This window comes from Strongylocentrotus purpuratus, unplaced genomic scaffold (assembly GCF_000002235.5).
Source record: "Strongylocentrotus purpuratus isolate Spur 01 unplaced genomic scaffold, Spur_5.0 spur5_scaffold_14, whole genome shotgun sequence".
NCBI lineage: Eukaryota > Metazoa > Echinodermata > Echinoidea > Camarodonta > Strongylocentrotidae > Strongylocentrotus > Strongylocentrotus purpuratus.
Genome location: NW_022145599.1, coordinates 6,325,865 through 6,348,420, shown reverse-complemented (window position 1 = coordinate 6,348,420; position 22,556 = coordinate 6,325,865). Strand labels below are relative to the sequence as shown.

The 22,556-nt window shown below is 35.6% G+C and overlaps 2 protein-coding genes across 2 annotated transcripts in view; one reads left to right on the top strand and one right to left on the bottom strand.

Annotated features, from left to right (window-relative positions):
- Positions 1 to 3,232, bottom strand: part of LOC582974 (regulator of G-protein signaling 9) — a 40,631-nt gene extending 37,399 nt beyond the window's left edge. Inside the window, exon 1 of the mRNA XM_030984964.1 lies at positions 2,595 to 3,232. Coding sequence (XP_030840824.1) covers positions 2,595 to 2,645 — 51 coding nt within the window. The 5' untranslated portion in view covers positions 2,646 to 3,232. The remainder of the gene's footprint in view (positions 1 to 2,594) is intronic.
- A 4,780-nt stretch (positions 3,233 to 8,012) lies between these two features.
- On the top strand, positions 8,013 to 21,615 carry LOC591426 (mitotic spindle assembly checkpoint protein MAD1). Its single transcript, XM_030984068.1, has 16 exons — positions 8,013 to 8,247; positions 9,299 to 9,393; positions 9,727 to 9,893; positions 10,476 to 10,658; positions 11,324 to 11,376; positions 11,837 to 11,908; positions 12,395 to 12,476; positions 13,339 to 13,469; positions 14,197 to 14,373; positions 14,871 to 14,957; positions 15,809 to 15,953; positions 16,720 to 16,917; positions 17,960 to 18,154; positions 18,922 to 19,138; positions 19,899 to 20,089; positions 20,514 to 21,615. Exons 2-16 carry the CDS (start codon positions 9,318 to 9,320, stop codon positions 20,667 to 20,669), a joined length of 2,130 nt encoding a protein of 709 aa, XP_030839928.1. The 5' UTR covers positions 8,013 to 8,247; positions 9,299 to 9,317; the 3' UTR covers positions 20,670 to 21,615.
- Positions 21,616 to 22,556: the final 941 nt, after the last annotated feature.

Genomic DNA, 22,556 nt, shown 5'->3' with positions numbered 1-22,556 from the left:
AAGTTAAGCCAGTCGGTATTATGATTATTATCTATACCTTTCTGAATCAGGAAAGGGTACCGTACGGTTACTACTCTCTAAAAAAATCGAGTGATCACGGACGTCACTCCTCTGGAGAATGAAAATGTAGTGAAAATAGAGTGAACATTCACTCTTTTATTCTTAGAGAGCACTCTAAAATCAATCGATTTTCACTCTTAAACAAGTGATCACGGACGTCACTCCCAAGAAAGTGAAAATAGAGTGAAAATTCACTCTCTTTGTTAAAGAGAGTTAGTAGCGCGCCGCACGACAATCTGCTCAATGTTAAATGAGACCAATATAATATTGGATTAATTGTTAAATGGGACAGATACGTATCGGACTCATTATTGTACAGAAAGTCAACGGCGAAACCCCGAAGAGTGAAAATATCATGAAATATTGCAGACTTAAAAAATAGTAGCATGCAGACCGGGCAAAACATGCATTTCAAATTGCATGGAAAATTATCTCGTATAGGTTTATAATGACATAATGTTCAATCCGCAACAAGAGTATCATTCTTGACAAGGCCTCTGCCCTGTTTATGTTTCTCATTTAGATATATAACCTAATTGGATTATGAATTTATAATGACACAGTTGTTTAGATATTATGTGTACAATTATTTTGTGTAAAAAGATGATGCATGTATTGCATTGTGTGTTTTTTTTTAAATCTCAAAATGGAATAAATAAACGTACGAAAAAAGGGTTCATTGATACGATATTCATGCACTTCTTGTTAGATATATGTTCTCTTGATTCGAACAACCTACCTCATGCCTTATATACATTTTAGAATTAATATTAGACAGTTTCTTAAATGCAATTCAAGTACCAAAATATTGTCTTCAGACTATAAAAGGAGACATTGTTCGTTGCTGCAAAATATTATTATGTTAAAGCTTTCCGAAAGTATGCAAAGTACAGAATGTTCTCCAAAAACAATATATCGTCAATAACATAACTCGTCTTAACAGTTTTTGTTCATGTCCATGAATTCTATATGTGCTAAACCACTGACTACTGGAATGTTTTATTCCAATGGCTGAATACAAGAGTTACCCTGTTTCCGTCCGGAATGGATTAACATACATTTAACGAGAGATTCTTTACAAACTTCTTTAGGTAATCTGAGCAACCGAATTATAGATAACTCGGTGTTTATATCATTAATCCTTTCCACAAACTGCTCCTAAAATAAAGTGTACATGTTGATCCATTGAAGTCAATATGTGATCTGAGATGATAAGACTGAATTTGATATGTGCCAGATATACAGCCATTCTAAAATATTCGGCAACACACTATATATGTTTCCTAAATATATAAAGGCAATAAGAAATAATCATAATTTGATTGCATTATGCAACAGTAAATGGTTGTAATTTTTTTTGATTTGCTTTGAATTTCATGATCTCGGTAATGCAGGAACTAATCGTTCACATTTTATCTATATAATTTTAGGCAATAAAAACATCTTATTAATTAAACTAAGCTAAACATGAATAGTTTCTTGTAATACTTATGATGTAATAATGATGGAATCTCATTTCACATTATTTATTTTAACTACTGAATTGCCCTTGATCTGTATCTACAAAGCTTCTGTTTAAACCACAAATAATTTCTCTGTGAAAATACAAAGAGAAAGAACAAAACCAAATATACATGCATAAATGTAGTTTTTTTTGTTTGATGTTTAAGTACATTTAATTTTCCACTTTTGTTACAAGACGCTTGTACATGCTTTTAGACATAGAAAAGTTCTTATAAAAATCGGATGATTTGGTGATGAACAAAGGAATATTTTATATTTCCGTTTACTACAAAGTTTATAAGCAAATTAGTAAAACATAAAAAGGTATATAATATCAGATAGTTTTTATTTTCTTTTTAATTGCTATTATTATTAGTAGTAGTAGTAATAGTAGTAATAGTAGTAATAGTAGTAGTAGTAGTAGTAGTAGTACAGTCAAACCTGCTTTAGTGACCACCTGTCTACAAAGACCACTTTTTGTATTTCCCTTGGGTGGTCGCTATAGACAGGTTTGACTATAGTACTAGTAGTACTAGTAGTAGGTCTACTAGTAGTAGTAGAAATAGTAGTAAAATAGAAGTAATAGAAGTAATAGTAGTAGAATTAGTATCATCATCATCATTACCATTATTAGTATTAGCAGCAATATATTTCTATTGTGATTATCCACCTTTAAATTTCAGAACAAAGGCAACTAATTGAACATACTGGATTAACACGGAGGGTAGAAGAATCAACAGAGTTAGCAAAGTTACATGTAAAATTCACAATAAGCTAGACATAGATCGGTTGATAAGCAAACAGATTAGTGACTAAGATGATATGTTCAGATCAGCAGAAGATAAGGTATCTCGGCTTATACACGGGCCGCCATACCCATATTCGTAAAGTATCAGTATAGGACTATAGCGCTCTACAGGGAGCTATACACACACCTACGAACATCTCACGCGGCGCCATGGATACCCGTACTGAACTGGTCAAGCAAAATCCATGGCGTTCATCTTGTGGAATATTGCATTAAATCTTACCTTCGCAAACACAAGCTGCTTGTTGGATGTCGTAGACTGTTCAATTTCCATGATATACCGAATGTCAATCCTCCGTAAGGCATATTACATTTCCTTATTAAGAGCTTTATCACACCGTAAGCACAAATTGTAGTCAATTAATATATAACACCTTCACGGGATGGTATAAGAGTTATAATTATACACGTATTACTTGGGGGTTTGGTGTGAGTGGGTCGGTTTAATCAACTCTGCGACATGCAATGCATGCGTTGCGACGAACGCGTATAGTTTACCTTGATATAATCTATCTCGCACGACATTATGTAACAACATGCTTTATTATTAGCAGTAGCTTATCTAGGGAAAAAAGGACATATAATGACTTTCGTTTTTGCAATATGACAAGTTGACGGTGGGTCAACCCAAGGAAGGTCGGCCTATATTAAGTATGCCTATTTTTCTCTGTGCGCTGATAATGGTTGCCGGAGCTACGGGAGGTTTACAATTTTAAAAGCTCCTTGGAAGCGTTCAAGACGTTGATCATAAGATGAATTGGCTTTGTAAAAAAGGGTATAATTTACAACAGAACCTATATTTTCCTAGAAAAACTAAATTGTCTTTTTGTAAATAAATTTGGCTTCCGGAAAGACCACCGGACTTAACCCTAGTTTTTGGTACTAACCAACAAAATAATTGATGCATTCGAAGATAATTCACCCGTTATTGGTGTAATTATTGATCTGTCAAAACCATAATATTTTATTATCTAAAGTTAATATGGCATTTGTGAAATTGCACATGTCATTTTTTCTAGCTACCTTAGTAATCGTCGTCAATGTACTATTTATAATTCTAAATTGTCTGATTTTAACGAAATTACTTGCGGGGTCCCCCAGGGGTCACTGTTAGGCCCCTTACTTTTCATACTGTTTGTAAATGATATTTACCGATCATCCAACCTACTCTCTTTTATTTTTTACGCTGATGATATAAACTTATTATATTCTCACAAAAATCTCGATATACTATATAAAACTGTTAACACCGAATTAATAAATGTCTGCAATTGGTTTGCTGCCATAAATTAAAAATCAACTTCGAGAAATGCAACTATATGATATTTTACAACTCTCCAAAACCTCCTAACTTTAGCTCTGTAAAAATCAAATTAAATAATAATATTCTTCACAGAGTGGATTACACTAATTGTCTGCATGGTGTTTTCATAAACAGTAAATGAACATGGAAAAATCATATAAATGCACTTGAAAACAAAATAGCTAAAAACACAGGTGTTATTTACCGCCTTAGTAGGTTTTTACCCGAAACGATATTACGTACTTTATACTGTTATTTGATTCTCCCAAACCCTATCCTAATGTTATATTATTATGGGCAAATACATATCGAACAAGCTTTCAAAAGGTTTTTGCACTGCAAAATAGAATTTAACGTATAACATCAGTTTCTCACGCACGATCCAGTAGCGATCCTTTATTTCAATCTCTCAAGTTGCTTTGTATTAAAAATATAAATGAACTTCAACAATGTACATTATTTAACAAAATTAATGTCTAAACTCACAACTATCTTCTCAGTTCTGTGGCCTATTTCAACGTGTTTCAGATATCCATAGATAAGTTGTACCAGATCATACAAAGAAACCTATATTCCCAAACACCGTAAACGTATTTTTCAAAACAATATCCGTTTCACCGGCCCTAAGCTTTGGAACGATTCACCTAAACCCATGGGGAAATTTGTATCTCAGTAAAAGATATAGACTGGTAGTGGTAACGTTGTGGTTCAAGGGTTTTGGGTGCAAAATATCCATTCAATATTGTTTAAATATTGCCTTCAGAGGTTTAGATGGCAATACTTCAACCTAAATTCGCAAAAAATAGAAATATATACCCAAATGTTTAATGTTGAAGTGCATTCGCGAATTCTATCCAGGCTGGATTGATATGATAATTTACCAATATCAATAATTAGTTGGCGGTTTCCCTGCAAAATAATTATGTATCATCACGTATTATTAGTCAAAGCATTTTGATTGGTTATAAGAGCTTCCATTTCATTTTTAGAGATGGGGGGGGGGGGGAGTTTCCAAAACCGGTCTATACTTTTAAGCTTCTCTTGGAAGCTTTTAGAATGTATGATTTTAAATTACATTAGCCCTATTCCCAATTACGGTGACATGTGTGTGTATAATTATAAGGGGATGTGAATGGGTGTGTATAATATATCTATAATATATCTTTGTTGCATGCATGTGTATAATTATGTAAACATTGTATTAATATATGTACTTGTAAGGAAATATATATGCATATATCATGTGAATCTCAAAAATACTTGTTAAAACATATCAAAAATATATCTTCATCTTCTAAAACTATACAAATGTTACTCTTCAATAAGAATGGCTTTTATTTCTCTTATATCGATACCCATTCGGAAGTAGGGGTGATAAATCCAGTGTTATTATCCTTTAAAAATGCAGTAATGTTTGTCTACATTATACGCGGCCTTCACCTTTATCATGCCATTATGTTGTATATGCATGCCATACACTCCATTGCTACTATGTTGCAATCCTCTCCCTCTGTCCTCTTCTCCTCCTTGCCTATCCCTTTCTTCCTTTCTTCTATTTATAATGTACTAAGTTTTTGTGTATTCGGGCGCGGCGTATACCCAATACAAGCTATGCTTAATACTGGGATTCGCGCCTTCTTCCTTGTAATACAAGTTCTTAAATTATATCTATGTCTCTAACTATTATTGTATTGTTTTAACAGAACAGATGTCAAATATGTTGTCAAATTAATTTTTATTTTGTTTAATTTTTTTATTCAATTTGAATTTGAATGAGAAAAAAGTTGTAACACTTATTTAAAGTTAAGATCCCATTACCAAATAAAATTAGACATGGTTTTTATTAAGAAGGCATGGATGTTTTTTTTATTTTTATTTCTTGTCACATGATAGGTCCAAACTTGCACTTGTACAGGATTGTATATAACCTAGGTGTTGACAATTAATATGATAACTGATTTTTGTTTTCTTCTCTCTTTCCGAACAGAATGACAAAAACATAGAAACAGTAAAGGAAGTTTTAATGAGTGAATATCTGCACAAACTAATTTATCATTTCAGATTTATGTCAGGCTGCATGCTCTTTCATGTGATAAATATGAGATACAAAATGTACTTAACCATAATAAGGTTAAAGTTATTACAATGCAACAACGCATTTGAAACAAACTATTCATTTTAGACTAGAGACTGATAATCTCGTTCAAAGACTTGCTTCATCCATGCATGCATTTTATTGCAGAAGATGTCGCCGTAATGTTGACATTTAATTATAATTATTTTCAATATTTACTGATTCTGCTTGTCAATGAGGTTTATAACATTCCGAGGAGAGTTCCTGGTGCCGTTTTCCCCCGCCCTCCCTCCCCTATCTCTCCCTACTTCCTTCACTCTCCCTCTCTCCCTCATTCTCTCTCTCTCTCTCCCTCCCTCTCTCTCCCTCACACATAATACACGTACTCGCACGCACACCCGTACGCGCACACACTCGCGCACATTAAAGAGAATTAAGCTGATGCGAATGTGTCTTGATTTGCATGAGTGGTTGGAAAGTGCAGCAAAAATTAATCTAAAATATAAAAGATAAAATTACTTTTAGGTAGATTTTAGCACTAAACTTTTTGTCCTGATGTACACTGGGAAATAAGGTGTGCGTTTTTTAAATTATGAAATATTTTTACAACATATACAATAAAGGTATCGGGTGTATAATAATGTTTGTTATATGACTTTTACATACTTTTAAAGAGAGAGAGAGAGAGAGAGAGAGAGAGAGAGAGAGATAAAGAGGGGGGGGGGGGCATGCGTACCATTAGTCGATTATGTCATCATTGGAACTAGTTAGCGCATTTAACACCCGATACCTGCCCTTTTTTCTATCAATAAATCCTTTCTAAGAAGCGCAAGTTGAAAATTCAAATTTTGGTTTTCATGTATGAATGATTTTGAGAAAATTTTATTTTTCTATTTTCAATCTTTGTCATATTTTGTGTGGAGCAAAATGAATAGTTTTAGGAACGTCATAACTTCGTTATGTTTTTTATAAATCCCAAAGTCCACCATTCATTCTGAAAATGAAATAATAAGAATAATAGCTAGTTCTTATATAGCACTTTTCAGGACCGAAGGCCCTCTCGAAGCGCTTATTACCCCGGTCATCGGATTCAGGCTTACCCGCACACAATGTATGCACGATCTCCACTCCTTGGGGAGCATTCCAGCCAGGCGTCATTTTTTACAAGCGCACAATAATTGCTAATTTAAGCACATTAGCTTTCGCATCCTACCAGATACCCATTTAACACCTGGGTGGAGAGTGGCAAATATAGATCAATGTCTTGCCAAAGGACATTAGTGCCGCGGTGGGACTTGAACCACGGACCTTGTATCCACAGTCCGGTGACATATCCACTCGTCCACGACACCTCTACAGAGAAAATGCCTACTCGTGAAATCAAGTCGACGGATTGCAGGGAGGGGCGCAATCACCTAAACCCACAAAACTCTAACATAGGATATCCATGCCCCAACTCTTTTAAATCGGAGTCGTAATATTGACAAAGACTCGCCATCCTAACCTGAAGAAACTCTCACAACAACAACCTCAACGACAATACGATGATGATGATGATGATGATGATGATGATGATGATGATGATGATAATGATGATGAGGATGACGATAATACAATAACTAATAATAATAATAATCACATTAATAGTAATAATGATAACAATAAGGCAAACAAATGGATACCCGGTACAAATTAGACACTCCTTGAAAGTTTTAGCGCCTCATTTTGGCGGCTCACCTACAGCTGGGGTACTGATATAATTCGCAGTAGACGGTATATTAATATGGGTCCCCATTTATGTAGTAGCTGCGCTATATAGTAACAAAGAAACCCCCCAAAAACGCTTTATACTTTCTCGCTGTCTTGATACCTGTCACAGGAAGCCAGCTGGACTAAATTCCACGCAATTCCTTTCACATGATTTAAAGGTAGTGTACAAAGTTTTGGTAATATTTCGAATTATGATAATCTTTTTATTGTCTGCGTTTGATAGGTGTATCTATATATTTTGATATACTGTACATTTTGTTTTGTATGTTTCTGCTTTTTCAAAGTCTACCCCTCCTCCTCCCTACCCCCTCATCCCCCTTTCTCCCCTTCCCCCTCTCCGCCTCCCTCCTCCTCCCAAATCCCCCTCCTCCCTCCTCTTACCCCTCCCCTCCCCCTCCTCCCCTCCCCCTCCCTTCGATCATAATTGCACAGGTGCATTATCCTCATTGCATCTCTTCAGCTCTCCTGCAGAAATTATAACGGGCGCCCTCTTGTGAAGAAAGCAGACATACTGAAGCAATCCATGCAGCGCCTGCAAAAACAACCGCTGTGGCTTAGCTCTACCGGTCCAACGGCTTCCTAGCGGACCTAGACAGTTAGCTTACGCCGTGTCTGCCCCGATAGTACACTCAAGCCCTGCCCGCGCTATGCTACAGTGGTGATACGGAGATCCAGGCAGGCAGCTACCAAACAAAGAGTTTGCATGTTGGAAAGAGAATTCTGATTTCCGTGAGTAGACCATTCCCATGAAATAAGGCTAGATTTAAGTACCGGTAGGTGTAGTTAATCTAGACAATACCCTGATACTAGTTAGATGAAGTCTGGGCCGGGTTTAACAATTAAAATATTTGTAAAAATTTTAACAGACAAAACTCATAAGTCAGTCTCGACTCTCGTTTACTTATACTATTGTTACCATTACTGGGTGGTTTTCTGAAAAAATTATCATGCAGCATTTACTGTTGAGGGTATATATATCTACCATCTTTCATTGTATGCTATTTTGCATACTTTTCTTTTAAAAATTATGAAATGATGAATGAAACTTGTTACATTCGCTGTGCAGTGTGAAAATAATCTGGTGCGGAGTGGTGATGTTTAAAAATGATATGTCTCGTGTGAAAGTGATCTGCAGATGCAGACCTACTTGGAATGACTGTTTCTTGGAGGTTCTTAATTTTACGCAACCTTGGCTAAAGAATGAATACATCTGTGGAGTGTGGAGTCTGTCCTGTCTCGTAGGGCCGGGCCCTCTCTCGATCTCTCAGTCTCACAGTCTCACAGTCTCACTCTCCGTCTCTTAAGAAGTTTCTTTGATGATTGGGGGGGGGGGGGTGCATTGGTCTTGCCTGAGAGTCGCGGACAGTCAGAGACTCTGAGTAACTTCCCCAATATTCCCCTGATGATTTCATGGTATCTGGATTCTGGATCCATCTCTCGGTATACGTTAGCCGAGGTGTAGTGTACGACTGCAATCAGTATTATTTATTATTATTTTATTCGGCAAATCAAGTCACATAATACAACAATATAACAAAAATGAATTGAGATTAAAAAATCAGTAGAAAGCATATATAAATATTGCAATAGCAGGTGCATCCGGTCGAGCTGCCCGGGTATGGAAAAAGTTAACCAAATAACTGTGATCCGCAGACCTTCCTCCCCAAATAGTAGAATAGTATTCACTATTCAGTAAACAAACTCTACTTAACATATTCTGTGGTCTTACACAGGCATGCGATATGTAATATATATATATATATATATATATTCTTTGCAGGAAAGCACAAGAAGAGAAAATGGAGAGCCCAGAAGATAACACTATGGTAGTTAGGATGATGGGTGACTTTGATCGCTTTATTGCTAAGGATATTGGTGAGTGAACTTGGTAATTTAGCAATAATTGTATTCAGTAGTAATACTATTGTAGGTAGGTATTGTTACTTTTGCTGGCAGTTATTTAGTTTACAACTTACTGATGGTAGAACCTTTAATTATGGCATGGCTGCCTTCTTCTATTATTTCTTATGGTCATTTTAATGTTAGAGACAGTTTTAAACAACCAGTTCCTATGTTTCTATGGAGTAATAATTGAAAAGGATAATGATAGATAAATAAATTAAGAAATTAAGATAAATAGTGACAATGTCAGCGTTAAAAAGAAACTCTTTCACCAAAGTCATTCTTAAAATAAATCTGAAAATGCAGAAAAGCGAAAGAGAGAGCAGCACTCGAGAGAGCGAGAAGGTGACCTGTTGACAGCTCACGGTCGCATTGCCAAGGTGGAGATGGAGATGGAAATGATGAAGGCTAATAATAGGAAAGCAAGACTCGAGGCTGATGAAGATGTGCAGAAAATCAAAAAGAAATTACAGGTTTGTTAACCAGGGTCTCTTAATGTTCCGAAACACTCCTCTCATTAACTGGTGGATAAATGACAAGACTTCATGTACATGTATGTTTGAACAGTTTTCTAACTTTGTTTGAATGTTGGAGTCTGTAGCTATTAAACAGCCCTAGCCACCATTGATCACATGTGCAACGTCAATGGAATATGATTGTACTAAACAAATTTGCAGTATATGGATTAATTTCCCAGCAAACAAAGAGTTGAATGTCAATTTATTGGAGTGTAGTTAGACACAACTGGTATTCATGTTGTGGTAGCAGAAAGATATCATATCATCACAATGATCACATTGACAGCACATGTATCAAATGAACAAAAGGTAGCTCTACACTATGATGGCATCAGTCATGCTTCTTGTTTTAAATGCAATCAAAGCTGAAGTTCACTATTAGCTTCATTCATTTTCTTTTTCCTACTCTCTATTTCTGCATCTCTGTTACCTTTTCCTTCCTCTCTGTGTATGTCACTTGTTAATTTTATTTTCTCTCTGTTGATTTTTTTTAATTTTTTTTAATTTTTATTTTTTTACTTGTGCTGGATTGTACAGATGAAGACCGATGCGGTCTCAGAGTTACAGTGTCAATTAGAGTTCATCTTGAAGCATGAGAATCAACTCAAGCGTGACTTGGAGGAGGAGAAGAGCAGCAAGGCTGGGATGAGGAATCAATTCAATGATCAGATTCAAGACTTGAGAGAGAAGAAGCTTAAGGTGGACACAGCATTACAAGAGGTAAGTTTTTAAAACATATTGCTTTGAGTGCATGAGATGAAATTAACAGTTAATTTCATTTCATGCAACTCATGTGGTTAATTTGAAATGTTTTGATATCAAAGTGATAGTGTTCTTTGGACCGTTCTGAAGATACCTAGATTGGTAATCAGGTCCCATCCTGATGTTAATGTTGGGAAAGTGATAGTGATCATTCTGAGTTTAACCAGTAACCAGGAGGATAATAAAAGACTAAGTATTATATGTACCTTTATTATATTATGTAATTATATGAAAGTTAATGTGGTGGGGTGAGCAAGTGGCGCTTGTAAAATGGTGACTAGCAGGAATGCTCCCCAGGGAGTGGAGAATGTGCATACATTGTGTGAGGGTAAGCCTGAATCCGATGACCGGGGTAATAATATGTACTGCGCCTAGAAACAAAGTATTAGACGCATTATAAATGTGAGCTTTTATTATTATTATTACCTAACCTTCTGGGGCCCGTTTCACAAAGCCTTTTTTCAATGACAAATCACAAAAATCAGTTACAAATCTGCTGATAACCAATCAGAAGCAAGGATTTGAGTAGCTTATAACAGAAACTGTCATTTGTCTCTGATGACAAGTTTTGTGAAAAGCCCACCTTGCCAACTCTTTGCTTTTGTTATGTTGCTTGTTTACAGCATCAGTTCAGCAGTCGTGATACCATCTCCAAGCTCTCCAATGATCTCACTAGGTGAGTAAATGTAATAATAATAATCTGTTTTTTTATATAGCGCTCAATACACCGATCCAACGATGTGCCTAAGCACTATATATATATATTTAGTTGTACTTAGATAATTGTTTTTGTGTACTTAGAATGTTTGAGAGTTTTGAGTGCAAGAAATCCAGAGAGATTAGTACTGTAGTCTATATACATTGCATTACATCCCTGAAAAGGATAAAGTTCAAGTTATTTTACATGACTGTTATTAAACAAAATCACACACACTCAAGAAAGAGAGATTACCAACAGTCCTTTTCAGGACTCCCCAATCCTCCCCCCTCTCTCACATGACGCAACCGTAAGCCTACTGTATATCTACAAGACCATGCAAGCCGATACTTATAAGCACCATCTAAAATTAGTCTTGTTTGGATATGCTAAAGACACCCATTTTACTTGGTGATTCCGTCTTCTTCCTTCTTTCTAGGAAAGATGCTGAGATGAAGCTGTTACAGACTGATTTGGAGGAGGCCACAACACAAATGAGATACCAAATGAAGTAAGCCCACCCTTATATTATTTAGGTTAATTTCATCAGATGTACCAGAAGATAGATGTGGTATGATGATGTGAGTCCAATCTTGTGGAGGTGTCGTGGTCAAGTGGTTCATTCACTGCTAGACTCTCAATCATAGTGTGAGGGCTCAAATCTCAGCCTGGCACTAACGTGCTTTGGTAAGGCATTAATCCACATTTGCCACTCTCCACCCAGGTGTAAATGGGTACCTGGCTATTGCTGGGGTAATAATAATCGCAGGGCCCTCGGAAGAACAGCATTGATGCTGATGAGGCTTCCCTGGGTAAACAAAGTTATTATAATTATTATTATTATTATTACAGTGTATGATTAAAGGCCCAATCTCAAATGAAGTAAACATGAAAGAATATAGTATACCTCCTTGTGCATTCTTAAATGAGATACACAACATGAGTGCGGAATGATAATCACAATGCAATATCAGATGATTTGTTATTGTTGTTTCAGGAGAGGTATAGGTGCAAGCAGTCAAAGAAGAGCAATAGAGGAATACAAGGCACAGCTGGTTAATGCTCAACACAAAATACAGGTATGTACAAAGCAGTGATGCCAGTTAGAATTGATCAGAGGGCTTGAAAATCACCTAGAATGAGCTATTTTGTACACAAAAAAGCCTAAACTATGGTCTGAAAATAAATCGCCAGGGCCTGAATTCAGGCTATTGCCCGAAAATTGGCATCCCTGAGAAGGTGTGTGTTGTGATGATTCATCTATCCTGTTACTCTGTACATAAGAGATAAAGCAATGCCTCTGTATCTTTCTAATTGATGTGGAGACATACAATCAATTTGGAGCAATTAGTATATTTTTATAAATTGTGTTTGTTTGTTTATTTTGGGGTGTTTTTTTATTTGTTTGTATTAAGTAAGATGTATGATTATAGTACTGCTTGCAAAAGATTCAACAAATCTGGCATTTGTCTCCAAATAATTTGGACAAAGATAGACCAAAAATGATTGTGGGTTATTATTTTTGTCTTGTAACAGCAAGACAACAATCTTCTACTGGCCTTGTACTTTTAAGTGTGATGAACTAATTGTATACGTGTAGTAGTCATATAGCATAGTCGAGAAAATCAAATGTGTTCAGTGCCAGAACAAACTATATGATTGAAAACTATTTTATGTGAAGTCAGCTTGATTATTGTGCAGCAGATGTGAGATGGCTGTCTACAATGATGCATGTTTTATTATTCAATAGATTGTTAAAGGATACACTTTCATTGGTGGGGGGGGGGGGGGGCAGCTGCTGGGAGGAAAGCTCATTGAATTCCTAATGAAATGTCTGACATTACTTAACAAGACAAATCATAACTATGATTTCACTTGATCTTTTTTCATGATATGCAATCTGTGATATAAATTTGAAAACATTCTGTGTTTGTTTTCTAGGTTCTCGAGCAACAGATTGAAGCTCAGAAAGACAGTGCTGTAGTTGCCAGGGCGGTCCAGAGTGATGTACAGAAAGTCGGTAAACTGGAACTAGAAAATACAAAACTGAGACAGGAAAATGCTTATTACAGGTAATTCATCTCATTTCTTTTTGTTTTGCCATTAATCATATTATTTGTAAGAGTGGTGTTTTAAAAAAGCAGCTCTCAAAATGTAATTATGTTTGTTCTCTTCAACTTTTTTCTTTGATAATTGACAGTGTGAGTGTTTGCATCTTTTGACAGTGTGTTGGCTTGCTTTGATAGAGCAAGAGAGAGAGAGATCTGTGAATTATGAATATGTTGGCTTGTTTTTCACTGTCTTTTGGCTCGTTTTTACAGAGAAACCTGTTAGAATAATGGTGTATTGGCTTGTTTTTCAAAACATTCTTTTCTTCTTATGACACAGAGAGCTGGGAAAAGTCAGTGTGTTGGCTTGTTATGTCAGTGTATTCGCTTATTTTGACAATGTTTGGCTTGTTTTGACACAGAAACCTGCTTGAATAATGGCGTTTTGGCTTATTTTAAACAATGTTTTGTTAGCTTTTGACACAGAGAGCTGTGAAAAATCACAGTGTGTCGGCTTGTCACGTTCTATTAGCTTATTTTGACAATGTTTGGTTTGGTTTGACAAAGAAACCTGCTAGAATAATGGCGTTTTGGCTTGCTTAAAAGTATTATGTTAGCTTTCGACACAGAGAGCTGTGATGCAATCACAATGTTTGGCTTTTTACGTCAGTGTATTTGCTTATTTTGGCAATGTTTGGCTTATTTTATCAATGTTTGGCTTATTTTGACAATGTTTGGCTTGTTTTGACAGAGAAACCTGTGAGAATAACAGTCTACTGAAGGAGAAGATGAGTGGACTAGAAGCCAAACTTTTGAGAGCAGAAGAACGGTCGACTCAGCTGGCTGAGCTTCAGGTAGAGAATGAAGATCTGAGAGCAAGGCTTCATCGCTGGGAATCCATCAGTGGGGATCAACCTTCAAGACCTAAGTAAGACTAGCTCATTATTTTTTTTTACTTATTCTAGACAATTCCATGATATTGGAGATTTTGGAATCTATAGGTTTTTTTTATATATATATATATATATATATATATATATACAAAAGGAATAGAATTATTGGAATCCTCTAATGAATTAAATAGAATAAAGTTGTCATAAACAAACGTGACTCTTCTTAACCTCTTTATTTAGGATGCTAGTCGAGCAACAGTCTGTCGTAGATGTCTTTTCTTAAAGGCCCACTGCACTACTTGTAGCTACTTGCGCCCTCTATATAACAAACAATGTCTAATCGGTTACCATTGGTCCCCCATGATCCTCTTTTTCTTATGATAACTGAGAGCTGAGTTGATGAGATAACCACCTGTCCAGTGACCTTGCTGGGCGCTCTAATCCTTCCTGTAAACTATGGCAGATAAGCTTTAAGGCAAAGACTAAGATGTATTAAACCTGCTTTCATTTGTTCACTATTATTTTTCACAAGGTCACCATCTGAGATGGTCCAAAAGATATGTGATCTACAGAGGGGGCAAGTGAGCTTATTAGAACAGCAAGGCCAGTACATGGCAAGGTAAGTACATTACAATATTCTCTTGCTTACGTAATAAACCATCTAATCATCCTGTGATGAAATATTTAAAATGTAGTAATTTACAAAATCTTTGTTATAATCTGATTTTAAATCATACACAGGACAAAACAATGTATTTGCATTACGCAATTTCATTTTATGTAACATATGATCTAAACCTTTTCCATTTTCTATTTAGCATATAATAAGTTTCAACAATTGCAAACATTTGAGTATGGTTGATACATACATGTACTGTACATTGGCCCTTGAAACATCAACAATATATTCCAAGTTTTGACTCCGGCTATTGATTAACATTAACTCTTGTTCCTAAAAAGCCCAGAATGTGTATTTTATATTATATTATTATGTAAATTTGTTTGAGAGCAATCCCTTTTCTTTTTGCTGAGACGCTATCTCATGACACTCCACAATTTGTCATACATATACATGCAGATGTGTGCAATTTAACAGCCTTTTATTTGCATGTGATATCATGTACAAGTATGTATGACAATGCACATCATATTCCTTGATCATAATTCCAGAAGATCATTGATTAGCCTTATCTCCATGAGATATGAATATTTTTTGTTATAATAAATCTTTATTCAGATACAAGATCACGGCTAACATCATACATAGATATTTATAACAAGCACTTCATCATATGTTTAAATGAGATCAGATTATATTACTTGAAAGCAGATTTTAAATGCATTTCCTGTAAATCATTAATTATCTTCATCCACTAGTAGTACCGGTATTCACATCTATTGTCTTAGTTTTTATTTTCCTCAACTTCTGAGATGAGATATGAATATGAATTATTGATTTTTCCTGACCAGTGCTCACTCCCATGAGGAGGCATACAAAGCAACAAAGGGAGATCTCAAGTCCATGAAGCAGCTGCTCGTAAAGGAAAAAGAGCAGAATAAACAACAAAATGATCTAGTGAAAAGACTTCAGAGGAGACTGCTCATGTTAACCAAGGTCAGTAAGACTTGACTCCGTCACACTCTTGATCTTGGGGTTTGTTAATGTTCTCCATGATTAAAAAGAAAAGGTGTTTGGGGAATCGGCCTTTGTCATGTTATCAAGAACAAGTTACAATACTGTTATAAGCTACCAAAGTTGTTGAATGTGATTGTCTGTGAACGAATTAGTTATAGAAATGGGACACTTGTCATAGATGAAAAGTTTTATGAAACAGGGCCCCCCGAATTCATTCTTTATAATCTATTTTCTTTTTTAATTTCAAAGAAGGGTAAACCTTGTTTAGGTGACATATTAAAAATTGAGCAGTTAAAATTACCACTCTTAAAATGGGTAAGTTCTGATGAAGGCCCGGATGAAGTAGAAACCTTGCAATGAACAAAAATGTTTGAGCATTTCATGTTTCTTGTTCATAATGGTGTTGATGATAGCTTGAACAGGGTTTGCAAAATGAAACCTTGCAATGAACAAAAATGTTTGAGCATTTCATGTTTCTTGTTCATAATGGTGTTGATGATAGCTTGAACAGGGTTTGCAAAATGAAGTTTAGAGTGTTGTTTTTCATAATTCTTATTTGTCATGTGATTTCTTATTTGTCATGTGATTTCTTATTTGTCATGTAATTTCTTATTTGTCATGTGATTTCTTATTGGTCATGTGATTTCTTATTTGTCATGTGATTTCTTATTTGTCATGTGATTTCTTATTTGTCATGTGATTTCTTATTTGTCATGTGATTTCTTATTTGTCATGTGATTTTCAGGAGCGTGATGGGATGAGGCAGATCTTGAACTCCTACGATGCAGAGGTCACCCACTCAGGCTTTGAGTTACAAGCTAATACAAGACTAAAGCAAGCTGAAGAGAACGTTCAGATGTGTCATCGTCAGATTGAGCAGCTTGATGCGGCTCTAGCGAAGAGTAAAGAAGAGGCTGGGCACTACAGACTGCAAGTCAAACAGGTATGAATATTTTCTGTTTCATAAAATATCAGTAGCTAATCAACGATACCCCAGTCATGGGAAAAAGATGTACACCCGACCAACAACAGACCACAAATAATTACATTAATAATAATGGAAAGTGCTTATATAGCGCATAATAATTTGTTGAATTCTATATGCGCTTCACATTTAAAAAAAAAATAATAATGCATCAACATTTATGGAATCACAACATAAAGTACTTGGATATAAGAGCAATTCAACCAGAAGTAATAACATAATGTAATTGATAAATAAACTACATGCGAAATGAGCCCATATTGTGAAAAATGGATCTACCCTGTGGAACGAGTCCCAGCAAACCCAAAGAAAACCACAAGCAGAACAGCCTCATTCATTTCCTTCAAAGTAAATAAGTGTTCCAGGCTCTCCTGAATCTCTCCATGCCTGTAACCTCCCAAAGCTGGTCAGGATGCCCATTCAATAACATAGGTGCTGTCGTTGAAAAGGCATGATGGGCATATGTTTGGGTACTACTGGTCATTTCCCCCAATGGTAAAAAATAGGTCAGTTTTTTAATTGGATCAAAGTCTGTTTGGCAATGTGAATGAAGTATTAGAGGGGTAAGAGGCGTGTAGTCGGTCGTCTTGAATTTTTTTTTCAAAAACGAGTGTGAGATGATATGTCTATTGTCTATTCACAATTACAGTCTGAGTCGATCAGGTCTGATAAAAACATTTTTTTTTCCGTCTTTTTTTTTTTACCCGATTCCCCCCCCCCCCCCCCCCCGATTTTTCCCTTATTTTTCCCTTATTTTTATCTATTCTTCCCTATTTTTCCCTATTATTGCCCAATTTTTCTTACTCAAATGGGAGGGGAATGTTGTGTTAGATGCCAGTTTTTCCCCTGAATCCTCTTCTTTCTTTTTTTTTTACTCAAGGGGGGCATCGTTGAGGGGAAAAAAAAAAGGATTTGAGGATTTTTAGTGCTCACTATCACCCCTGGTCAATTCAAATTAAAGATGAGGTTGTTGATGCTTGTTTTTGTTTTTAATTTACAGCTAGAGCTTGAGTTGGTTCACTTGAAGGATGAGCTTACCATGACCAAGGAATCTCTTTCCAAGATAGTGCCAGGAGGAACGTCTGAATCAGATGAAGAACTGAAGAAGAGAGTGGAGGAGCTTGAGGAGGAGTGTAAGAAACTAGCAGAGAGGAATGAAAGCCTGGAGCTTCATCTTGAAAGGAGTGCACTGAAGGTAATCTAGTCTAAAGATATCAGACAGTATACTTGATAAAATGATCAAGCTCCTCAGTTACAGGATGTTATAGGATTTTCCCCAAAGATTTTCTCTTATTTTGGGGACAAATCTATTCAAATAAATCAGGAAAAAGTTGAAATGGATATTCAGTTTCAGTTTCAGTCTCAGTTTATTTTCATATTTCTCACATGTTGTATAGTACATCATTACATATAGCATGTTACATTTTGAACTCATTTTAGGATGCGTTTATACAAACAAAAAAAAGAATGATACATAAGACTAAGTTGAATAAGGGAAGAAATATGATGGAGCCTAAAGAGAAAGCAATGCTTGTAGGTCATAGGCTCCGGAAGTTACAACAATGACATAGTCTTGTGTATATTAAGAAAACGTAATTGGAAATAGTTTCTATCTTGATTGGGGAAACATCTGAGTAGCAGTGATTCATTTGATTGTCCTGATATGATTCTCACTAAAAAAGGACTGCATCCTACATAGCTGGTCTTGTCACTTTCAAAAGACCCCTTAAAATGTACTTCTTTCCCCAGTAATATAATATGATGTACGTACTTAATGAATTAATGATTAGTTTTGTTACTCTGCAAATCTGAGGTTTTAAAGCGCTATATTACTTTTCTTTTTGGAATACATGAATATGCAATATTTTCATTAGTATTAGTAGTAGTGACAGTTTTTCACAAATGCTCTATCAATGTATACAAACAAAAAGTAATGTCGATCCATATTGTTCTTTAATGCAGGGAGACTACGACCCAACGAAGACAAAGATTATAACATTCAGCATGAACCCAGCAGCGATGGCAAAGAAGCAACGAGGAGAAGAGCTGGAGAGATTAAGAGCAGAGTGTGAGACCTTGAGGCAGCGTGTGAGGGTTCTAGAGGAGTCCTCAGGGGAAGGCGCTTCTAGTGAAACCGTAGCTAATCGCATCGGAGAGGAACAGACTAGAGCAGTACAAGGTATGTTCTGTACCCTTGATCCTGAGGTAGCAAGCAAGTACGATCTAAATTTGATGCTGCCAGCCAGAAATATTTATTAGAAACAAAACAAAACAAATCGGTCAGTTTGTGTTCTATACCCTTGATCCTGAGGTAGCAAGCCATGTACGATCTAGATGATTTGATGCGGCCCACCAGAAATACTTAGTCAAAACAAAACAAAACCAATCAGTCATTTGATTTTGTTAAGCTAGAAGTTGATAGTAATAAACCACCACTGACTGGCTCAAATCCAAACAAAATTGTGTTTGTTCACTTCGCTCGATCGCAAATACCTCATCCTAGGCCTAAAATTTATCTGTTTCCTAATGCTATCACATGATTTGAAAAACCATTTTATTACATACCTCAAACAAGAAAAATGATAGTTATGCATAATGGTGTATTAGGGGAATTTGTTCTGTCACCCTTAGGTTGGCAGTTGGTATTTTTGTATGCCTGACACCTGTTTTCAGAATATTTCTGGGCCGCTAAACAGGATAATTAAGAACCTCCTTTTTATAAGTAGTCATTACATGGGATCAGAGATGAACAGAATAAGAGCAATACAAGATATATGCTATCTAGTCATAGCAAGAGATTATCATATCAGTCATTGTAAATGAAAGATGTCGAGGGCAATATTCTCAACTTGCATCTAGATGTCCATGTAAATATGCCTTTGGAAAAAGGATTAAAACAGTAATAGAAATAAACATCTGCATTTGTTTTTTCAATACAGATGTAAGGAAAGAGCTTGGGTTGTCAGAGTTACGCAATCAGCGACTAAAGGAGGTATTTGCGCAGAAGATCCAGGAGTTCCGTCAAGCGTGCTATCGGTTGACGGGATACCAGATTAATAATCCTACAACCAACCAATACAAGCTGCTATCCATGTATGCAGAGTCACCTAATGATATACTACATTTTCAGGTTTGTGCAATCTTTAAAAAAGAAAAAAACAAGCTACTGACTATATATGCTGAGACACTTGTGTATATGTGTACATGTACAAAAGTATTGAGGTAAAAGTACTTACATGAATGAAAAAGTGTATATGTTTATTTTACAAATCAAGTATAAAGTAGCAACTAATAGTGCATTACATAAGAGCTTGTTAAAAGTAGCATGGTTTCAAAGATGGGACCCTCCAGCTCAAAGGCTTGCTTTATTAACTAAATACAAAAAGTAAGATGCAATATTTAGCCATTTAACACAGAAAAGTAGGAGTACTTTCCATATACAGATGAATTAAAGTGATATGGATGTCATTGATAAATAAAGTATGGGTATCATTCACATGTGTTCCTATACTACAGCATGATTTATGATATGAATGAATCTCTTTACTTTATAGATGACCCCAGCTGGTGAAATGGATCTACTAGCCAATGAGTTCTCTTCATCTTTAAGTCACATGGTAGAGGAGTTCCTACTCCATGGTCATAGTATCCCAGCATTCCTTAGCTCTGTGACCCTTGACCTCTTCAGCCGACAGACTGTCATGAGATGAACCCTCTTAAAAATCTTAAAGTCTCTTTTTTTATGTGTTGATATTTCATTCTTTAAATTGTATGTAGTTCTTATTATTGTCTAGTTTTATGTTTCATGCATTTGTATGACTGCATTTGTTTCTTATCTACATGTATGTGAGCAGCTTTTTTGATAAAGGGCATTGCAGGGATTTGCAAGGTGAAAATCTCAAAACTTGAAGGGAAAAAAATGTTGGACAAAATCATAATTCAAAACTGTTCTAAAAGTATTGTGGCAAAATATTTATTGTCAGCAAAATTACAGTCATTTTTCTTTTCAAATTTAGACTGCAACTGGCAGTGATTTATTTACCCCCATTTGTTGTGTACAAAACAGGGGCTTCAATTTTTAGTCATAGAGAGAAAACCACAAGGTCTGTTGATCTGAAATTGTGCATATACTTTCATAAAATCATCTTCTGCTGCAGATAAGTTTTTGAGATAAGTTTGTGAGGGCTAGTAAATCCATGATAGGGCCTTTTGATGTATGTATATGGTACTGTATCAGCCCCAATTAAATGTATCCTGTGTAGTCTCAGTCTGTGTTAGCTCAAAAGGTAATGGCAATGGTATGCTATTGTGAGGAACATCACTTTATGAACAAGCCTTAGTTCTCTCACCCAAAGAGTGTTATAAATTTGACATCAAATGCGATGGTGGAGAATAAATTGCTAAATCAAATGCAGTAAGGGGTAAGGAATCCTTTAAGAAATTCTTTCTCAACAGTTTGTAAATTTTGTATGTACCACCCTAACACTACAATGTCAACTGTGTACACAGAAACATTTTTAGTTGCATTTATCATGCTATAACAGTATTTTATTTTTCTAAAGCACAAGGAATAAGGTAGATACAAAATGTCTTATTAATTTTGTATGCAACAGTTTTGAGAAGTTATGTAATAAAATGTTTTCCTTTATTAAAATACCATGAGGTTACATATTACTACTTAATTTCTGCATGACAGTAGAGAGATGGGAGGACGGGAGAGATAGATAGAGATTGAGAGAGGAAAAAAGGAGACAAGGGGGGGGGGGGGTGTTGTGTGCGAGAGAGATATAGAGGGAGAGGGGAAAGATAGAGAGAGATACATGTAGGGGGACGAGATAGAGAGTATGTTGTAAGAGAGGAAAACAAGACGGAGGGGGATGAGAGACACAAAGAGAGAAGAAAAGATGAATAAGAAAAATATGACAAAGGAGAGTGAACTTCCAGTCAAAGTTGAGGATAAGAGAACTGGTGAGGAAATTGAAATTAAAATGGCATAGAGAAAGCTTTCAAGGGAAATAATACACACATATTGGATGGCTAAGGAATGGATACAATGTCTGAGGAGGTGATGGAGAGATGGGACAGATAATTGTGAGAGGGAGGAGGGGGAGATATGAGAGATCAGAGGGATTAGAGAGAGAGAAATGAATTTAGGGAGGGAGAGGTGGGAAAAAGACGAGATAAAATGTAAATTATTTTTTTTAAAAGAGAATGCCAGAAAGGGAATGACAAAGTTAAGAATTATATTTTTGAAGAGGTTTCTGCAAATATATAGAGAAAGAGATATTGAGAAAAAAGGATATTAAATATTAAAGTCTGAATTTTTTAGGCATACCTAAATACAAAACAGAAGAGTTTAATTACAAATAAAAACAAACATTGAAAGTTCTTCATTTCAAATGATTTAATAGAATGTTTCTTTCATTCACACTCTGGCATACTCAATGTATTCTTGAGCTTTAGTGGTGAAAAATTAATAGAGTTCAACAAAATCATTTTTCATCACAATGATATAAGGCCTGAGTGACATATATATCTACCAAATACATTTATATGTAAAATACAATGAACACAATAGACATATAAATAAATAAATA